The sequence below is a fragment of the Amyelois transitella genome, chromosome 21 (genome assembly GCF_032362555.1).
Source record: "Amyelois transitella isolate CPQ chromosome 21, ilAmyTran1.1, whole genome shotgun sequence".
Taxonomy (NCBI): Eukaryota; Metazoa; Arthropoda; class Insecta; order Lepidoptera; family Pyralidae; genus Amyelois; species Amyelois transitella.
Window position 1 is genome coordinate 1,565,378 of NC_083524.1, and position 23,210 is coordinate 1,588,587.

General features: G+C 36.3%; 2 protein-coding genes across 2 annotated transcripts; one reads left to right on the forward strand and one right to left on the reverse strand.

Moving 5' to 3' along the window:
• Window positions 1-10,107: 10,107 nt before the first annotated feature.
• Window positions 10,108-22,794, reverse strand: LOC106143263 (uncharacterized). Its single transcript, XM_013345308.1, has 2 exons — window positions 21,345-22,794; window positions 10,108-10,961 (listed from the first exon to the last, which is right to left on the reverse strand). Exons 1-2 carry the CDS (start codon window positions 22,792-22,794, stop codon window positions 10,108-10,110), a joined length of 2,304 nt encoding a protein of 767 aa, XP_013200762.1.
• On the forward strand, window positions 14,994-18,535 carry LOC106142272 (uncharacterized). Its single transcript, XM_013343982.2, has 2 exons — window positions 14,994-15,255; window positions 15,727-18,535. Exon 2 carries the CDS (start codon window positions 15,733-15,735, stop codon window positions 18,172-18,174), a length of 2,442 nt encoding a protein of 813 aa, XP_013199436.2. The 5' UTR covers window positions 14,994-15,255; window positions 15,727-15,732; the 3' UTR covers window positions 18,175-18,535.
• Window positions 22,795-23,210: the final 416 nt, after the last annotated feature.

Below are 23,210 nucleotides of genomic sequence, written 5' to 3' on the forward strand. Positions count from 1 at the left end.
GACTTCGTCCGCGTGGATCAATCCCGCACGAACTCCGGGATAAAAAGTAGCCTATATGTTATTCTGGGTCTTCAGCTACCTACATACCAAATTTCATCGTAATCGGTTCACTAGTTTTTGCGTGAAAGAGAAACAAACATCCGTACTGACATCCTGACATACTCGCAAACTTTCGCATTTATAATTTTGTAGGATAAAAAAAATTTAATCTGAATTTATTCAGGTTATATGTTTATTAGTTCGCGCTGCAAGTTATATGATTATTGTAGCGGCCGTTCAGCCTTCATGGTCAAACAGACTCTTTGACTTGACATTTAAGATGACCAAAACTGACTGACTGACTGATGAAAAAAAGGACAATCAAAACTAAGATAAGACGACACTAAGACAACGCCTTGAACAGCCAAAATTCTGTTTTTTTTATTCAGACACTACCCAACAGTGTGCTGTGGCTCCTGGCACCAATACAAAAAAGAATAGGATCACTCCATCTCTTTCCCATGGATGTCGTAAAAGGCAACTAAGGGATAGGCTTACAAACTTGGGATTCTTTTTTAGGCGATGGGCTAGCAACTTGTCACTAGTTGAATCTGAATTCCATCGTTAAGCCAAATAGCTGTACGTGGTCATTCAGTCTTTTCAAGACTGTTGGCTCTGTCCACCCCGCAAGGGATATAGACGTGACCATATGTACTACCTTACAGCGTGATAAGGGAATGTGATGTGAAAGAAGATGTTGTTACAGGAATAGAAAAGGGTATGTTGAGATGGTTCGGTCATGTGGAGAGGATGAATGAAAGCAGGCTGACTAAGCAGATATACAAGGAGAGTGTGGAGGGAAAGGTCGAAGTGGGAAAACCTAGACGAACGTATCTTGATCAAATTAAGGACGTCCTGGTAAAGGGTCAGGTCAAAGTACCCGAAACCGCCGAGCTTGCATGAAGAGAGTTATGAATGTGGATGAAGCGATGGAAGTATGCAGAGATCGTGGCAAGTGGAAAGAGGTAGTCTCTGCATACCCCTCCGGGAAAGAGCTGTGATTATATGTATGTATGTATGTATGTATGTATGTATGTATGTATGTATGTATGTATGTATGTATGTATGTATGTATGTATGTATGTATGTACTACCTAACAGACAGTGGAATGTTTTATCAGCGTGTTGGGATAATCAAACTGAGGGGATTTCCATTAAAATTTTACTTTCCCATACTAAGATCACATACATGCATATAATAACGTCGATATCCTTTGCGGGGTAGACAGAACCAACAGTCGCTCGAAAAGACTGATAGGCCACATTTAGCTTAATGATAGAGTTGTGATTCAAATAGTGACACGTTGCTAGCCCATTGTCTATCTTTTAGTTGCCTTTTACGACATTCATGGGACAGAGAAAATTAAATTTTACTTCAGTCATGAAGCCATAAGGCTGAACGTAGGGGAGACCGGGGCAAAACGAGATACTTAAGAGAAAAAACGTCACAACATGAAAATACAACTATTTATTATAATTCTCTCACAACAAAAGTAACACTTGTAGTTTTATTTAACATAATAATTATGTTTTACGTCGCTAAATCACATATTTTTTGGACAATCAGGAAATTAATCATACTAGAGAAAAATCCCATTTTGCCCCATGATCGGGGCAAAATGGGAAACGCCATGGGGCATAACGAGTACACATTTAGTCAGGTTGGCAACGTTCGCAAATATGTACCTCGTCATCATCCTCGTCCACACCTGCGCAGGAATTATGGGCCCAGCCATGGCACACGCTACAAATAACCCAGCCTTCAGTAGACTGGGAGCATAAGTAACCACAATATATACATGCGCAATCATTTCCAACGACTTCTGAACTAGTCGTCTCTCTGAACAGAAAGTTCAGGATGGCTTTTTACAAATCCGCTGAGCCAGTCTTCTCCAGCTATTCCAGTCTCTGCGTTGAATGGGTTCTCGATATGGTTTCTCTCAGCTAACTGAGAAGCTAAAATACGAAGCTCTTTTCCAGTTATTCCGAAAAGGCGAGCTTCCATTGCTTTAATATACTGACATTATTCTTCTTCCTGATCCTTTTTAAACACTGTTTTAAAGCGCCCTAATGTTTTTTTCGCATTTCAGTCATTGTCTTTTGTCATTGAATCAGTGTCAGCATTTTCAGCATTTCGAGCCTTTCTCACGCGTCGCTCCAAGGTTGACGTAGGCACACTGTATGCGGTAGAGGCTCGAAGAAAGCCCATGGTCTCAGAAAGTACAGCTCTTACTGCTCTTTTCATGTCGTCTTCTTCCCATGACATTCCGGTAGTTTTACGTTTAAAATTACGTACCATTTTACCTGCAAACAAAAAAAAATTATAACATAGATATGGAATATTATTCTACCCACATACACGGGGCACAACGGGATACTATCCCATTATGCCCCAACCATTCTGCCCCAACAGACACATTTTGTAAAAGCACCTCGCATTTCAAACCTACAAAATTATCGTGGAAAAAAGTAATCTTAATTTGAAAATTCTACACTAAAGTACCAAGTAAATGATAAAATATCACAATAGCACCGATACATACCTTGGTGCACATCGATCCAAAACACAAAACTTCGTAAGAATCTGCCTAAAAACAGTTTTTTGTCGCCACAAAGTATAAACACGTAGTGACACGCACGCGCCGCTATGACTCGTTTGAGGAGATTGAACATCGTACGGATGGCGCTGCATCAGGCGCTGTGGTGTACACCAGTCACGCACACAAGTAAATTTCCCGTTCTGCCCCGAGCTTCGTTTTGCCCCGGTCTCCCCTATCAGTCTTTTCAAAACTATTGGCTCTGTCTGCCCCGCAATAAAAATAGACGTGACTATAAGTATGTATGCTATCTTTAAACTTTTTAAGGAAACATAGTAGAAAGAATTCGGTAAAAACTCTATGATGAGGAATTAAGATCTTCACACCATTATTTTAAGACAAAAAATAAAAGAATACAAAAAAATAAAAAAAATACCAAAATGTAATTCAAAAATATGCGGTAATAACGTAATGACTCTTACCAAGACAAATAAGAACAGCGGAGACACTGTTAATTTAATCTCATTTTGCACCAAAGCAAATTAGCGCTGGTGTTACGTCATAGAGCAATGAACAAATAGATATCGCATCTAGGTTTTGTTGAAACACAAATTCATGTTCCCAATGGCAACCAATCTATACCGATATTATAAAGCTAAAGAGTTTGTTTGTTTGTTTGAACGCGTTAATCTCAGGAACTACTGGTTCGAATTGAACAATTATTATTTTTGCGTTGAATAGACCATTTATCGAGGAAGGCTTTAGGCTATATAACATCACGCTGCAACTATAAGGAGCAAAGAAATAAATTCAGATTCGAATAGTGACAGGTTGCAAGTGTGGCGTGAAAATTGATTAATACATACATATGCTCACGTCTATATCCCTTGCGGGATAGACAGAGCCAATAGTCTTGAAAAGACTGAATGGCCACGTTCAGCTATTCGGCTTAATGATAGAATTGAGATTCAAATATTGAAAGGTTGCTAGCCAATCGCCTAAAAAACAATCCCAAGTTTGTAAGCCTATCCCTTAGTCGCCTTTTACGACATCCATGTTAAAGAGACGGAGTGGTCCTATTCTTTTTTGTATTGGTGCCGGGAACAACACGGATTGATTAATTCCTATTTTAAATTGTCGGTAACCACACGGCAATATCTGTTTCTTATCATATCTATGGCCGGCCTAAATCCACCCTATTCATCCGCCCACAACGGCCCTAGTCGTTAAGATAATCATACCTTTTTGTGCATCGGTAGATTCACAGCTTCCGCCATCCCATTATGTCATAAAAAGCTTTCAACTTTTCAGTCATTTTGGTCACGCTATTATCAATTTCGTTTAATTTAAAAGGTTTTGACAATATTGCCGTGGACAGCGAGAAGTTCAAAGGGAATAATTGTTTTCTGTGAGAATTGTTTTCTTAAATCACGGATGAGATAAAGATAACAATTTAAATGTAAGTGGAAATTCTCTTTAATACCTTAATGATAGTTCCTCATTGCGAGCGAAAATACATCCTCTTTTTATACTTATGGATATTAATTTTAAAACCACTTTATTTCTTTCCCATTTCGTAAAAGGTGACTAAAGGATAGGCTAAATTTGATATGCCTCTTGTAAGCGATGGGTTAGCAACCTGTCACTATTTGATTCTCAATTCTATCTATCATAAGGCCATACAGCTAAACGTGATTCCCCGCAAGGTTAACTGATTCAATTGAGATTTGGATTTGGATGCTTAATATAAGGCAAGTTGCTAAGAACAAGTCAACTTTCTGTGTCAAGTCACGGGCAACAACTGTCTATATTCACATCCATACATATATCACATTCAAATGTATACATTCATTCAAATGTTTACATAAGTTAGTATACATAACTTCGAAAATAGTCATTTAAATAAATAGTCATTAGCTGAGGTGGGATTCGAACCTGTGCCTTTTTGGGCCACACGCATTATAACCGGGCACCTTGTCCATTCGACCACCGACCCTCGCGGGCATGGTGTTAAAATAAATAAACACATAACACGAACAATATTACGAAGGAAAATACGATGAATGTAACATTAAATCCGCTTCAAATGGCCCCCCGATCGTGCCTTATCTTCAGCCGGCGTGTTTGTCTGTTTGACTATTTCGTTAGCACTCGGTAAGTCTTATTGTTGTACTAACTGCCGCCTGAAACCGACGAGCTTGCACGAAGCGAGTTATGAACGTGGATGAAGCGAAAGCCGTGTGGTTCCCGGCACCTATAGAATAGAATAGATTTATTCTCAAAATTGGATACAAGGTACCACTTATTGACGTCACATCACTTAAATCTAATTATAACTACTACCGCTTCCAAAGCGCATGAGTAGAAGAAGCGGGCGAACAAACTACACTGCAGCATTTTCATCGGACGTAAATTTACAAATATAGATCTCTTAAATCTAAATCATGGACGAATGCACATTGGCTACATTCTATAGAAAAAGAATAGGACTATCTCTTTCCAATGGTTGTCGTAATAGAGGACTAAGGGATAACTTGGGATTGTTCTTGTAGGCGATGGGCTAGCAACCTGTCACTATTTGAATCGGGACCTCCGGTGTCACAGACAATCACTAGGCCTCTGTGGCGCAGCGGTAGTACGTTTGTCTGTGACACCAGTGGACCCGGGTTCGAACCCCGGCCAGGTCATGACGAGAAGAGAACTTTTTCTGATTGGCCTGGGTCTTGGATCTTTATATATATAAGTATCTATTTATTATAAAAATAAAGTATCGTTGAGTTAGTATCTCGTAACACAAGTCTCGAACTTACTTCGAGGCTAACTCAATCAGTGTTATGTGTCTCGTATGTAGTTATTTATTTAATCACACTGCCGCTGCACCACAGACACATAGGCCGTAATCTAAAAGAAATTCTCGAAAATATCGATACTTACTCAAATATCATGAACAAATTGATTGCTCGTTTCAATGTCACAGATTAACAGACAATTGGAATACGATACGGCTGATTGAGTTGTACGCTTTTCATGAAATTAAAAAGCAATTTATTTTTTGATATTTCACTTTCAACATTATCTTTTTTTCTTTTTATACGATTTATATCTAAAATAATTTGGTATATTTTTGTATAAGTTTGAAATAATAATATCTATACGTACATACATATAATGACATCTTTATACGGGGTAGATAGAGCTTATAATCTTGAAAAGACTGATAGGCCAAGTTCGGCTGTTTTGCTTACAAATAGTGACAGGTTGCTAGCCCGTCGCCTTAAAGATGAAATTTATAAGCCCAGCCCTTAGTCGCTTATTCCGACATCCATGGAAAAGAGATGGAATGGTCCTATTCTTTTTTCTATTGGTGCCGGGAAACACCTATTTCAAAATGTTTTTTGATGCTATTTGGCACAGAAAGACCTTTACTCCTGAAAGTGAATGCTTTTTTGGGAATACCGCAAGCTTCGCAAAAGATAGTTTTAATGTTAGGTAAGATAAAATCTTCATATAACACTAGAATGAAAGTTCAATTAATTACATTCAAAGTTCACGACTATCCGACTTCGAACCGGCTTCAAAGTAACTGCTCCATTACTCTTGTTAAACCCTCGCATATGTCAGGGCGAAAGAAATCTATATCATTCTTTAAATTGCACATTTTCATAGTAGGTACTTACGTTATTTTAACGACCAGCATATACTAAGGGATAGGCTTATAAACTTGGGATTCTTCTTTTGGGTTATGGGCTTGCAACCTGTCTCTTTTTAAAAGCTTTTATTAAGTTTTAAACTGATTAATTCTATTGTGTGGTTCCCGGCACCAATAAAAATAAAATAGGACCACTCCATCTCGTTCCCATGGATGTCGTATAACGCGACTAAGGTATAGGCTTATAAACTTGAGGAGGCTTCTTTCAGGCGGTGGGCTAGCAACCTGTCACTATTTGAATCTCAATTATATCGTTAAGCCAAAAAGCTGAACGTGGCCTATCAGTCTTTTCGAGGCTATTGGCTCTGTCTACCCCGCAAGGGCTATAGACGTGATCATATGAATGAATGAAAGTATGAATCCAAATATTTTTTAAAGCATAAGTATAAAGTGTTTAGTTAGCTACTGCAGTTTTAATGAGCTTTGAAAGCAAAAGTTTATACAGTAAGCATGAATTTGGAAGGTTCTTTTTCGGGGGTTGAACTTAAAAAACACATGATAAAATTTCAAACTGTATTTATTAATACGTTCTTCATCGTTCTCCATTCATATATCCATTCCAATTGGTCCATCCAGCATCTCCGACCATACCGCAAATTTATATAATATAATTTTTATACATTTTATATAATATATCTACTATATACATTTGTACATTTGGAACTTAATTTTCTCTCAAGAACAATTTTAAAGAATATTGACAAAAATTATATAAATATTAAAAAAAAAAAACAAATAGGCATCTCTCAAAAAATTATGGACTAAAATTTATTAAATGTACTAAGTAGTTCATTTTGCATTTAAGTAATTATAAATTAAAATAAATATTGAATTGAATAAAGTAACAAAACATACGTATAAAACATGTTAACATCATAAAACTCTTCATTAAAATTAAAAAAAAAAACTTTTTTCATTAAAATTATAATAATGAACAAGATAAATTATTGTATTAGTTATTCTGTATACAAGTTATTTTCTTACTTAATGTTATATTTCAATGTATTATTAAATAATTTTACAAATTTTAAATATTTTACAAATGATTATAAATCATCTATATTTTCTATAAGTTCTATTGTAGATATTCTGATTAACCAAGCAATAATATTTTAGATTACAAAACGCAATTCATTAATTATTACAAGCACCAATATTAAAATACTATTTTATTCAATTTGAATGAACATTACATTAAAACTGGTACTAATGTCGTTATAATTTTTATCATTATATTTTATAAAATGTACAATATATCTTTTTATAACTGAAATAATATTCTAATTTAATTAATTATTTATAATATTCATAAATTCTATGTTATTTAACAAAATGTAATTCAAATAAATAAACTTATAGAATAGTGAATCAGTAAACATTCATAATTTGTTATCAAAGCTATAGAAAAAAACAATAACAAGTAATAGCCAATATTTTGTTCTTAAAATATTAAACAAAAATGACAATAACAGCACAATTATTCAAAAGAATACAATGCAATTTTTCAAAATAAATGCGATCGATGAGCAGAGGAATTTTTAAGGTGTAGACACACTGTCGTGTGGTTCCCGGAACCAATAGAAAAAAAGAATAGGACCACTCCATCTCTTTCCCATGGATGTCGTAAAAGGCGACTAAGGGATTGGCTTATAAACTTGGGATTCTACTTTTAGGCGATGGGCTAGCAACCTGTCACTATTTGATCTCAATTCTATCTTAAAGCCAAATAGCTGAACGTGGCCTATCAGTCTTAACAAGACTGTTGGCTCTGTCTACCCCGCAGGGGATGTAGACGTGATTGTGTGTGTGTGTGTGTGTGTAGATACACTCTCGGCGATTGGTATGTGATCGGCAATTTTATAAGCTTGTGGTGGGTGTCACTTAGTGAATTTTTGACTGACTGATTTAGCTACTTTTGAATTATAATTATTTTCTTAAAAGCAGTCACTAAGAAGCTGATTCTTTTATTTTTCGAGTTGACAATGTTTTTTCACTAAATCCATATTATCTCTTACAGTTATAACAGAAATAAAGTCTTGAACGTTTAATTCTAACCTCAATCTGCGTGACTTTTCCATATACTTAATAATTTATTTATCTTTATGAACAAATCTCTCACTTAATGACTGACTGACAGACAACGCACAGCCCAAACTGATTGGTCTAGAAAGTTCAAATGTAGGTTCTTTATGTGTCCTAAGAGAAGATTTCCCGAAATTCCCATGGGAACAAGAACTCAACGGGTTTACCGTTTTACACGGGCAGACCCTCTCATTGGGATGTAAACAAAACTAAGCTTCACCAACTGTCTGAATAATGTATGTATCCCTTCACATTAGAAATTTAACGACATACATACATAAAATCACGCCTCTTTCCCGGAGAGGTAAGCAGAAACTACCTCTTTCCACTTGCCACGATCTCTGCACACTTCCTTCGTTTCATCCACATTCATAACTCTCTTCTCTAAGCTCGGCGGTTTCGGGTACTCTTGACCTGATCCTGTACCATTTAGCGATAATGTCAAAGTTAACTTTGACATTATCTTGAATCTCAATTCTATCGTTAAGCCAAATAGCTGAACGTGGCCATTCAGTCTTTTCAAGACTGTTGGCTCTGTCTACCCCGCAAGGGATATAGACGTGACCGTATGTATGTATGTATGTCAAAGTTGACTTTCCACATGATTCGCCATTACGGTTGCCTCCCAATTCGATGTAAAACAGACCAATTGGTGAAATTGGGGAGGGCAGGAAACAGTGGCGTAACTACAGGGTGGCAAGTCGGCAAAATGCCACGGGCCCCCAGCCGGAAGGGGCCCCGGTCAGAGGAGAATCCCAACTCCCAACATTTCTTATTTATCATACATGTTTAGTAAAAAAAAGTTTAAGTCTTTGATTTATTTTTGTTACCTACTCAGTTTCCTACACAAGTAAAAAAAATATTAAAAAATCAAAGCTTTTGTAAGAAAAGGGTTGTAACCCAGTTTTAGAACGTACCTATCCGATGAATTTGCCACGGGCCACGATTGGTATAGTTACGCCACTGGCAGGAAATTAACTGTCCATCAGAAACGTCGTCCCGTGTCATTCTGTGCTCAACTCTTCAAAATGACGGTATTAACATTGATACCTGAATTTTAGGAAGATTATCAGGATTTTTTTTTAGATGGACAAACGAAATTATTTATTTTTACATACATACATACATATAGTCACGTCTTTATCCCTTGTGGGGTAGATAGAGCCAACAATTTTAAAAAGACTGATAGACCACGTTGGACTGTTTGTTTTAATGAAAGAATTGAGATTCAAATAGGGACAAGTTGCTAGCCCATTGCCTAAGAAGAATCCCAATTTAAAAGCCTATCCCTTAGTAGCCTTTTGCAACATCCTAAAAAGAGATGGAGTCCTATTTTTTCTTTCTATTTGTGCCGGGAACCACATGGTGTTTGCTTTTGTTACAAAAAATATATACAAAAATGGAGATAAATAAATAGGTTCTGTATGAATTACATAGATTGAGTTACCAAAAGAAAGTTCTTGATATAAACAGCAATGACGTCAAAAAAAAATTTTGTTGCTTGAATTTATATAAATAAATATAGTAGTGCTAATAAATAAATACACATTACATGGCTTAATATTTATAACTGAACTATATTCTGGCTAAAAACTAAATTATCACAATAGTTTTAGTTCATGAAGTTTTAGTTAATGACATGAAGAAACCATTTGAAACCTACACTGGTTTCATCATATACGATTCAGTGTTACGCTTCATAAGTTTTCCACTTTAATAAGTTATTATATCACTAACGAATTAAACTTGAGTAGCGTTGTCTCCAGAGTTAAGAAGAAACTGATCTGTCACTTCACAAGAATTCCTCATTCTCGGTCTAGGAGGTGGTTTGGGCGCAGTTCTGTTCCTACCTAACGTACTTACATTAACACTATAACCTACTCTCAAATCACGTATAGGATTCTTTAGTAGACCATCGTTATCAGCCAACAAGACTTGCAAAGGTCTTTGTTCAGAGTTCTTCGACATTCTACTACTTATGGCCATCGCTTGCAGTGCCAACAACTGATTATGTATATTTGGTGAACTCAAACTACTCCTCGGTATAGTAGCATGAGGTGTACCGGGCGCTGGAGACGGGGCAGGTTCAATTTCTTCAGAATCAAAGTGTGAACTCAACTTTCTTACTGGACCCAAATCCATTTCACTCTTATTCAAACTATGGTAGTTCCCGCCATTGCTAAACAGCTTCATATTGAACTCGTAGTATGGTATAACTCCATTTATAGCAGAAAATTGTGGTCTATCCGGCACACTGTTTCTTGGTCTTCTGGGAAGTGTTACGTATCCACCTTTTGGACTCATAAGTGGTACTGATCCTTCGTAATTCGGGTTTTGGAATTTGCTGTACATGGATGAGTTTATGGCTGATACTCCATAACTGGGTGATTTGATCGGGCTCTCTGTCTTCCCTTGGTAGATTCTGTCTTGTCCTGATACTCCTGGTGAGACTTGAGGGGTTCCTCTAAGCGGGAAGGAGAGGAGATCCGGGGGGTATGCGCGATGCTCTTGCGCCAGCCGGTCGAGGAGAAGGACATCGTGAGATATCTTAGGAAGTTCCACGTCTTGACGTCGAAGATTGTCTTCCTTGGATGCTGTAAGAAAAAAGAAACGAGTCATATAAATGTTGGCCATGAAACAATTATTAACTTTTTAAGAATTAAACTAAAAGAGATGATAAACGTTAAAATTTTGCCTATTGGTTGTGTTTTAATGAAAAGTGGACTAACATTGCCAAACAACTAAACGTGGCCTATCAGTCTTTTCAAGACAGTTTGCTCTGTCTACCCCGCAAGGGATATAGACGTGATTATATGTATGTATCTAAAATAAGTGAACTTAAATATGTACTATCATATTAACTATGCACTCAAAAACAATTCTCATTTTTTATTTTTGTTTCATCTTTTTTAAGCCGTCAGTATTATTGAACAAATGAGGTTACACTACCCTTTTTAAATTGTGATCTCTAAATTGTGCACATAATATTATATAAATTTATCTTTTGTTTATTTATTTAAAAATATATTGCACAAAAAAAAATGTACAAAGGGCGGAGTCAATGCCGCTTGGTATTGTCTACCAGCTCACCAAACAGAAAAACTATAAGTTGGTTTACAGTACTTTTTCTTTTGGATCCCTACTGACCAACATACATACATACATATGGTCACGTCTAAGTCCCTTGCGGGGTAGACAGAGCCAACAGTCTTGAAAAGACTGAATGGCCACGTTCAGCTATTTGGCTTAATGATAGAATTGAGATTCAAATAGTGACAGGTTGCTAGCCCATCGCCTAAAAAAGAATCCCAAGTTTGTAAGCATATCCCTTAGTCGCCTTTTACGACATCCATGGGAAAGAGATTGAGTGGTGCTATTCTTTTTTGTATTGGTGCCGGGAACCACACGGCACACTGACCAAATAATTATCTTTTGCCGCTATAGACCATCAAAACAGTTGAACCTAAAAAGTCAAAGCATTATTAAGATTACAAGCAAAAACCATGAAAATTATTTCCGCTCCAACAAATTAGCTTTAGAACAAAACGGAGCATTGTAACCGTTGATTGGGTTATTTAAAATAACTGTTTCCCTTTGAGTTTGGTTAATTTCGAAATTATCGTATCTCGAACTCACTATTTGGCGTTCAAATAAAATTTTTGCCAAGGAAATTGTTATTGTGATTCAGCAGAAAGGAAGCAGTGCTCATTAAATTTTATGCTCGAACGAGTATTGCACGCGAACGTAAGAATGTTTCGCAGTGGTAATAAATTATATGAAATAATTTGTCAGTGGAATAATGAAATTGGCTTGCGGCAATAAATTGAGTAATGTCACAGTGCCGTGTGGTTCCCGGCACCAATAGAAAAAAGAATAGGACCACTCCATCTATCTCCCATGGATATATTTAGGAGATGGGCTAGCAATCTGTCACTATTTGAATCTCAATTCTATCTTAAGGCAAAATAAGCTGAACGTGGCCCATCAGTTTTTTCAAAACTGTTGGCTCTGTCTACCCCGCAAGGGATATAGACGATGACTATATGTATGTATGTAGTCTTCTTTAATTTCGACACTACCGCAACGGCCTCGATGGTCCAGTGGTTGGCGCGTGAGACTGTGAAGTTAGCGGTCCAAGTTCGAGCCCCAACAAAAACAAGATATTTTTATTTATTAAAAATATTTTTTTTGTGTTGATTGAGTATTTAATTTAAAAAAACTAAAAATCAAAATACTACATAATAATAAAACGTTGAAAATATTTTGTCTGTACATTTAATATTTTGAATGAAACGGATAGAGATTTTTTTTTTATCTGTCTATCTGTATCTGACTGTATGATCAAGATTCAACTCGAAATTTACACGGACGAAGTCGCGGGCAACGACTAGTATGAAATAATTTGTCAGTGGAAGAATGAAATTGGCTTGCGGCAATAAATGGAGTATTGTCACAGTTCGTTTGCAGACGGCTGCTGGCTTGATTTAATTCTGTTATTTATGGACTTAGAGTCCTCAGTACGAGTATGGATCTCCGCTGCTGAGGCATCGTATTCGGAAATACGTCTCTATTTTGGGTATATACTAGTAAATAAAATTGTTTGTGTCTGTATTGGCTGTGTCTAACGCGTAAAGTCGTGATTATATGTGTGTTTGATACATACATACCTACATACATATAGTCACGTCTATATCCCTTGTGGGGTAGGCAGGGGCAACATTCCTGAAGAGACTGACAGGCCACGTTCAGCTGTTTGGCTTTATGATAGAATTGAAATTCAAATAGTGAAAGTTTGCTAGCCTATAGCCTAAAATAAGAATCCCAAGTTTAAAAGCCTATCCCTTAGTCGCCTCTTACGACATCCACGGGAAATGAGATGGAGTGGTCCTATTCTTTTTTATATTGGTGCCGGGAACTACACGGCACGACACGGTATGTTTGATGTGTATGTACAATGCCTTATAATGAAAAATATATTTATATTTTTAATTGTTATGGGACATTTTAACATTGGTTTTGGTTTCACAACGTTGGTTGACATCTAATAAATAACTTAAAACTAAGCTCACTGCCGCTTCCAAAGCGTCAGTGCACAAGAAGCAGTAGCAAACCGCACTGCAGCATTTTCTTTCTTATTTTGACTCTTCCTCGTATAAATTTGGATTCGACCCAAAAGTCTTAAGATTTAATTTTAAAATAACCAATATCTCAAAGCAGAACACAATCGAAATATTGGAATTTCAAAGACTGGCTTCTGCGAATTTGCGGTCCACTTTGATCTAAAACTTTGTGCAAACTGAAAGATCAAAACATCGAGTAGAACAGATACTAATAAATGTACATTTTGTCTTTTATTTTTATTTATTTAAATATTTTGTGCCGTGTGGTTCCCGGCACCAAAAACGAGAATAGGAGCGCTCCATATCTTTCCCGTGGATGTCGTAAAAGGCGACTAAAGGATAGGCTTATAAACTTAGGATTCTTCTATTAGACGATGGGCTAGCAACCTATCACTATTTGAATCTCAATTCTATCATTAAGCCAAACAGCTGAACGTGGCTTTTCAGCCTTTACAAGACTGTTAGTTCTGTCGACCCCGCAAGGGTATAGACGTGAGTATATGCATGTATGTATTTAAATATTTATGTGTATCAAGGTAAAAAAAATAGAATAAAACTTAAACTAAAGAGAAATTCAGTACAAAGTCTTTTGAACCAATACTCGTAAAAGGTAATTTAACATATTTCGATCTATCCCTTCGGATATGAAGGATGTCGTAGGATACTTTTCACGCAGAGGGAGCCGCGGTTTCTATAAAACACGATACATTTCAGTTTCAGATGGCGTTCTTTTTACGACTCAAATTGGACTTTGAATCGCTTTATTTTACTGTTCCTATCTCTTTTCATTCCGCGCAATACGATAGTGACAGCACATCTGGTGACTTCGTAGCTCGAAAACACTCGATGGCTTACGAATAAATCCTACTACTATTATAAAGGCGAAAGTTTGTATGGATGTATGGATGTTTGTTACTCTTTCACGCAAAAACTACTGAACCGATTACCATGAAATTTGGTATGTAGATAGCTGAAGACCCAGAATAACACATAGGCTACTTTTTATCCCAGAGTTCCCGCGGGATTGATATGGTTTCCATGCGGACGAAGTCGCGGGCGGCCTCTAGTAAATAATAAATACACGGGACAAATTACTAAGATTGAGTTAGCCTCGAAGTAAGTTCGAAACTTGTGTTACGAGATACTAACTCAACGATACTATATTTTACATTAAATACTTATATAGATAAACATGCAAGGCCCAGGACAATCAGAGAAAGATCGTTTCTCATCATGCCCTGGCCGGGATTCGAACCCGGGACCTCCGGCGACACAGACAAGTGCACTACCGCTGCGCCACAGAGTCCGTTATGCAGTCATAACACTTCAAATTTAAACCAGTGAGTGAAAGATTTATAATAAAGACTAGCTGACCCGCGCAACTTCGTTTGCGTGTATCCCGCTACTTATTACACACACATTATGACACTAACTCCCATATTATTCGCATGTGCCTCAGTAAAAAAATATCTAAATATGTACTTAGAAACAAAAGAAAGATAGGGTACGGCCACCAGTAGTCAGCCCCGCACCAGTGGTCAGCCTTTTCCGGCTAATATCCTATAAGAATAGCGTTCTATTGCAAATAATCCAATCAGGTCACTTTTGAAAAAGGCTTTGGCTTCTTATTGGTCAGTTCGGAAGATCAGAATGACGCCACGCGGTTGCAAGAAATAGTATTCGGGTTCCATTTCAACGTTGTCACTTGGCGAGTGAAGAGGCGGCGTGCGCGCTAAAATTTTCTTAGTGGGAGGTGTCCGTGAAGAAGGTGAGTTATTGTGATTTCTTATTAACTTTTATATCATGTCTTATTAAAATATACTCGATGTACATTATTCACGTCAAAATCAAATAAGTAATATAACAGTTTCTTTATAGTTATTTAAATAATGAGGTGGCTGACTACTGGGTATGCGTTTCTTTTACCTTATCCAGTATTCAGCCACCCCCGGCTGAGTACTGGAATTTACGCATATTTTTAAATTAAAGTCTTATTGGTATCATTTTAAAATCTGAAATTCACATTTTTATTTAGTATTAACATGCCATACAACATTTCATCAAAAATCCAGTAGTCGGCCGCCTAACTAGTTTTGTTTAAACCACGGCCGAGTACTGGGAATGGTGAATCCAGTGTTCAGCCATCCGTAACTCACGCTGCTTAATTTATCGGTTTATTTAATAAGCCCTTAAATACTAAGTATTTCATTAATTTGTTGGTATTGTTTATTTTTTACAGTTCCATATGTCTCTTTCGAGACCCATATTACAATACCCCGAAGAGAAACTTACTCAAGCTTTAGAAGCTATTAGAAATGGCATGTCTATTAGAGAAGCTAGTAGAAACTATGGGGTTCCTCGAGGCACAATTCAAGATAGACTTCATCTACGAGTTCCTGAAGGGCCTAGAAAAATGGGTCCAGACTCCGTCCTTAACAAATTAGAAGAAGCAGAAATTGCAACGTGGTTGAAAGAGATTGCAACTTGTGGTTTCGGAATGAAACCTGACAACCTACTTAATACTGTCCAGGATATGATGATAGAAGACGGCAGGCCTAACCCGTTTGTAAATGGAAGACCAGGCAAGAAGTGGATGAATTCTTTTTTCAGACGTAACAATATGTTTTCAATGAGAACACCTGAAGCTATTTCAAAGGGAAGGGCAGTAATAACTGAAGAGAGTATAAGAAAGTGGTTTGAGAAACTCACAGATTATCTAAGGGAAAATCAAGCACTCGACGTGTTAGAGGACTCAAAAAGAATTTTAAACGGTGACGAAACAAGCTTCATGCTATGCCCAAAAACTGGAAAAGTGATAGCGCCCAGAGGATATAAAAATGTATACCAAATAGTAAAGGGCAAAGAAAAGGAAGCAGTCACGGTTTTAGCTTTTTTTTCCGCTATGGGCGATATTTTACCTCCCTGTGTAGTTTTTCCGTACATCAGACCCCCCAAAGATGTTATAAATAGTATGCCTGATGGTTGGTTTCTCGGCAAATCTGACACTGGTTGGATGAAGGCAGACATTTTCTTCGATTATATTTCTAAATGTCTATCCAAGTGGATAGATGAAAACAAAATGAAAAAACCAGTGCTGGTTTTTGTCGACGGTCACAAAACTCACATGACAATGAAGCTGAGTAAATACTGTCATGAAAATAACATCATTTTGTACGCACTACCACCTAATACAACACATATGATGCAACCAGCAGATGTTAGCGTTTTTAAACCACTGAAATCTGAATGGGCAAAAACGGTTCATGAGTGGTGTTCACAGCCACAAAACGCTAACACTGTGTTGACAAAATCTTCATTCTGTCCATTATTGGAAAAAGTATTAAGCAAAGAATCTCTGAATCAAGCCATCAAAAATGGATTCCGTAAGTGTGGCCTTTTTCCATTCGATCCAAATGCAGTCGACTACTCAAAATGCGTGCAAAATATTTTAGAGAAAATTCATGCACCTGCCAGAAAGACAACTTCACCAAGGCAGTTCAAAAAAAGAGATTTCGACATAGCATCAAAAATTATAAAGCATTTGGGAAATGATTTGACTGCAAGAGGAGTTGATGTGAATATTGTACTCGAAATCGTTGAAAATGCGAAACAGGTTGAAGCATTAAATAATTCAGTAAGTAGTAATACTACAGAGAGAACAGTTGGAGATAATGAACAAAGCGTAATATTTGAGGAAAGAACAGAACCTGGATTGACAGTAACGAATGCCAGACCTATTATCAATGAAACTGAAATAAATGGAGCCAAAGAAGAATTACACGTTATAAACACTGAAGAAGAAAATAAAAACAAAAAAAAGACTGAAATAAAAAGTGATATAACTAGGATATATAATAAAGAAGTAGATAAACGTAGAATAAGTACATCACCGTCCGAAGTACTAGATACTAATAGTTTAAATAATATGACACTTGGCGATCTTACTTTTATCAACAATAATTTACTGGACGATGCTATTCATGTAAGCACATTTGAGGTCAATGATAATACAATATTAGTACCCATTGGAGACAACTCTCCGATGTCAAGAAGTGAACCGACGTATTACCAAAAACCTAAGACTGATTCTGTGATACTCATTCGATCACCGAAAGTATCACCTTTTGTTCGAAAGCATCTTATTATTCCATCACCTATAAAGAAAACCGCATCTCCTAGAGTAATGAACAGAATTGGAGCAATATCGTCTGAAGAATGGAGGCAATTTGAAATTATGAAAGAGGATGAGAAACAAAAAAAGAAACATGCCATTGAAGAAAGAAAGTTACAGAGAAAGAAAAATAAAGAAGAAAAGCAAAAGCAGAAAAATGAAACCAAGAAAAATAAAGCTGTGAATTCTATCAAACGTAAAGTAAAAGGACTTAATACAAAAAAGAAAATTGATGACTCTGATCCAGAATTCATAATGAAAAGTATTAAAAAAAGAAAATTAAATGATATGAAAGAAAGAAAAGGAGAAGAAGCAGAGCAGACTAACTGTGATCCAGAGAAAGCTAAACCAAATAAGATTAAAATCCTCAGTGATATAGACATAACACCTGGAACTTCTGTGAAAGAAACTAATAAAGAAAATATAGTTCTGAAAAAAATGGTTAATCGTAGAGAAACCTTTAGAAATGAAGAAGAACTTCAGAATTTTTTAAATAGTGATTTTAATGATGAATAAGTTGATAATGTTTCTTGTGATATTAGAGTACCTACTAAGGTCTTATTATTTAATTAATTTGATTAAGTTCCTACATAATTAAGCTTAAAACAATCGATCTCAGGAGAGGCTGAGTACTGGTAGCTACATGGCCGAGTGCTGGCTTGTGCCGGCTGAGTACTGGGGAAAAGTGCCTTATTTTGATAAATATTTTATTTTCCATACTTATTAAGCAAAATTAAGTTATTTGTTAATTGCTTATCAAAGTTTAATAAATGATTAAGTATATAAGTACAAAAGGTTTTTTATTACTATTTTCAATAATTTTCTATACATATTTAAATTTACACTTTTCGCTAAAAGGCTGACTACTGGTACCCGTACCCTACCTATTCTATTAAGTTCTTTTTCTGAACTTATCTTACCTTAAATTACGATTTTTTTTTAATTATTTCCCTAATATTAAATTGACCTAACTTTAAATTTTAACCAAAATCTTAATAGAAAATATCAATCCATAAATTACGGTTTTATATTTTAAAAAACTAATCTTACTAATAAGTGCGATTTAATACTAACCTTAGAATACAATACCTACTATTTTCATACAATTATTGTTGTCGCGCTGAAAAGCACGTTTTATTTTTCTCAAAGAGCTGCGATAAATAAACGCGTCCGATCGCTTCCAATTTCAAAGTGCTAATGGGCTTATGGGGAGCCGCTGCCGCCGACGCGCTATTTATAGGGACGCTGCCCCCGCCGCCGCGGCCGGCCACAATACTAATATCGTGCCGCAATACTAATATCGTGATATCTCCTAAACTATATGTCTAAATAACACACTGTAAACTGCAAAAATAATCTAAATTAAATGCTCGTGATGATGAACTTACTTATTTTGATAAGGATATATGTATTATTGGTTATATCACCAGTTAAACATCACCCAACGAATTAAATGTTTTTTTAATACAGAAAAGTAGTTTTTGTGACTTAAATAAAAAAGCTGGATATATGTCATCGCGGACTTTTTTGTAGAACTAATAAAGACCAATGTTTTTGCTATACATTGTTCTTACTTGTATCCAACGGTATAAGCGGCGCACGCACAAATGCAATCTTCAATTAGATTTTTTTTCTGACTTCTTGGACATAAATCGCTATAACTCAGCTAATATAGTTTCAATGTATTTCAATTATATATAAAAACCTGTCGGAGAAGAATACTCTTTCTATTAGTGAAAACCGCATCAAAATCCGTTGCGTAGTTTTAAAGTTTTATGCATACGAAGGGACTACAGACAAAATGGGCGACTTTGTTTTATACTATGTAGTGATGTAGTGATATTAATTTGTATAATAAATTAAGTTATTCCAAATATTGTTGTGCAAATTTTACAGAAGTAATGAAAATTATATAATAATTATTTTTATCTGAATTTCTGTGCTCTCCTTATTTTGCTATTGAACTTTAGTAATAAAATTGTTGCTTACTTCTTAGTCTTTGAGTTATTTTTATTGCTTCTTACGCGAGTTTATATTGAGATAATACTATTGGACCTAACTGATTGAGAAAAAGATTATTTGACCACTAAATAGTGTTGAACAGTTATTACGAATAAGGAAATGCCGTGTGGTATCCGGACCTTTAGAAAAGAATCACTTTATAACATTCCCATGAATGTCGTAACAGGCGACCAAGAGATAGGCTTAGTAACTTGGGATTGCTCTTGTCTCCATCATGAAGCCATACAGCCGAAAGTGGCCTTTCAGTGTTTTCGAAACTGTTGAATATGTCTACTTCGCAAGGAATATAGACGTGACTTTCTATATGTTTGTATGATTTTGTGCCGTGTGGTTCCAAGCACCAATACGAAAACGAATAGGATCACTCCATCTCTTTCCCATGGATGTCGTAAAAGGCGACTAAGGGATAGGCTTACAAACTTGGGATTCTTTTTTAGGCGATGGATTAGCAACTTGTAACCATTTTAATCTCAATTCTATCATTAAGCTAAATAGCCGAACGTGGCCATTCGGTCTTTTCAAGACTGTTGGCTGTGTACCCCGCAAGGGATATAGACGTGACTTTATATATGTACATACATACATACATAAAATCACGCCTCTTTCCCGGAGGGGTAGGCAGAGACTACCTCTTTCCACTTGCCACGATCCCTGCATACTTCCTTTGCTTCATCCACATTCATAACTCTCTTCATGCAAGCTCGGCGGTTTCGGGTACTTTTGACCTGACCCTTTACCAGGACGTCCTTAATTTGATCAAGATATATATATGTAGGTACGTATAATATTGACAGTGATAAGATTCAGCCAGTCGTATATATCGCAATCGAGTCCAAGAATATATGATAAGTTATGTTTATTTATTTATCAAAACAGGGTATAATAACGATGCTACTCGTAATGTTTCTGTGGTCACGGTCAGAATTTAATATTTATCAAAGCTCTTGATGTGCTCTCATTAATCAGGGTTTGAGAAGGAACCGGTCACAGGGGACTGCAATTATATTTCGTGGGGGCGAGTTCGTTTTATAATCCATTATTTTCGTAACCGGTATAATAAGATCACTGTAGGTATGTTAATTTTGAAAACATTAATTAGATCGGAGGTGGGCAGTTTACATTGTGTGTCTTTTAATGTAAATGTCGTATCAGATTTACGTATTTGGTTACTCACAATTACTTGTGCCCGCGATTTCGTTCGCGTGGAATAGTTATTTCGGGCATCATTGAAGACCTCAAGAATGCCCCGTTTCATTCACATTTTCTATTGTATCTTCGCTCCTAATAGTTGCAGTGTGATGCTTAATAGTCTAAAGCCTTCCTCGATAAATGGTCTATTCAACACAAAAGTAATATTTCAATTCAAACCAGTAGTTCCTGAGATTAGCGCGTTCAAACAAACAAACTCTTCAGCTTTATAATATTAGTATAGATTAATAACATTAAGTATATTATGTCTGGATGAACAGATTTTGTGATTTCCATGGTTTTTGTGTAAGTGTTTGTTATTTTAAATTTTAATTAAATTATTTATACAGACATATTCAAGTCTTACGAGGTAGATAAATTATTCATTTATTATTGAATTTTTTTGAAAATTGTCCTTATTTTATTTAAACTTTTTATTAAAAATTAATAAATTATCTTTTATCAGATGAACTTACCTAAAACAGATTCATTTTCTAACAAAGTTTTGTTGAGTTCGGACATCTCTGTGACGTCACTGGTAAAGGACGGAGGTGCTTCATATTTCCTCGGAGGTTTTGTTACAGGATTAACATCTGCTTTCAAAGCCTTGTCTCCTTCAGATGCAACAGAACCTTCTATTAAAGCTTCTCCATTAGATGAACGAGTATCGGTTTTAATCAGTCTTTTAATATCGTTATTTTGCGTAGTAAAATAACAAATAAACAAAACAGTAGAGAATATTATTAGTATAGCTATGACACATCCAATTAATATTGCGAATGAATCTGTGTCCATTCCAGCTATAGTGCCAATTCCTCCATACTTGGATAAAATAAGCATTAGGCTTTTCTCATCTCTGCCTCCAGGATTTTCAGCAACGCAAGTATAATTTCCCCTATCGCTGTATCTGACATGAACAATCGTCAGATTCACCCATCGTATCAAATCCATTGTATTTTCAGTGATAACATATCTTAATTCACCGAACAGTCTTGTTTCTATAATTTTTCCATTTAATTTCCAAACTACTTCTGGATTAGGATTCCCAACGACTTTGCAGGACAAAGTCACATTGTCATCGTAACTCCTGATAGTTGTGTCCGGTAGGGGTTCCAGTATTGTAGGCCGACAAGCGAAGTTTGATGAGTCTAATTCGTTCCAAAGTTTATCCCTGACAGACTGAGGCTCAGCGCACGATGTCGGCGGGGTGTATAAGTTATGAGTGATCACCCAATCTCTAAACGTCTGTAAGTTACAATCACAACGCCAGGGGTTGTTGTGTAAATCTAGACCGGATAAGTTTCTCAGCGCCATCAAAGTTTCCGGCTTCATGTGGCTCAAGTTGTTGCCGTCCAACCTGAGAATCTTCAGCTGCGGCAAGTTCACAAACGTCTTAGTCCCGATTCGTGCGATCCTGTTATTGCTAACCTCTACTTTCTGCAGGAACTTCAAATTGCGGAATATACCGTCCTCTAACTTATCGATGAAGTTGTTGCTTAAGTTTATCAATCTTAGTTTCTCCGTACCTTTGAACGTGTCTGGGTGCAGATATCTTATCCTGTTCTTCGATAGATCAAGCTCAATCATTATAGCTAAAGTAACAAACGCTGCTTTATTTATCACTTCTATGTTACATTCTTTAAGGAATAATTTCTTTAGATTACTAAGGCCTACTTTCTTAAAAGCTTCTTGTTGAAGTTGCATTAAATTATTGTTAGTTAGATCTAGTATCTGAATATCGTTGCTCAGGTTTGCAGGTATCATTTTGAGGCTTGAGTTTGAGCAGATGGCGGCTTTGTTTCCCGATTGCCATCTGCAGTCACACGGCCTCTGACATTCCGTTGTGAAATCTGCGATTGTGGAAGTCAATAACGCTATCGGCACGAGTGCTATTCTCATCCATGTGTTCCAATGTTTACGTGCCATTTTGCTGTGACGGTCATTTCCTTGTGCTGTCGCATTCCTGGACTGTGCACGGACGCATTTGTTCTGAAACAAAGAGAAAATGAAATAAGTAAGGTCTTTTCTGCAGTCACTTTGTTGAGAATTTGAGAATTCAAACGGCGCTCTCATAACATAAATCTTCTTTGAGAGCAGCTTGAGAGCACGAACATAAATTTCGAAAGAAAATTCATAACATTGTAAACTAGAAATCTGTGCGAATGGAGTTAATTTATGAGAGGCGGCGACTATAACTTATTACTTTCATAAAGTGGAAATACATATAAGGTTACGATAAATCTCAAAGCTGAATTACATAAAATGAAAATTTTATTTAGTCACAATATTGTCACTTAGTTATACGGCTTTTAATTTCCGATTCAATTTATAGTGAGTAAGTA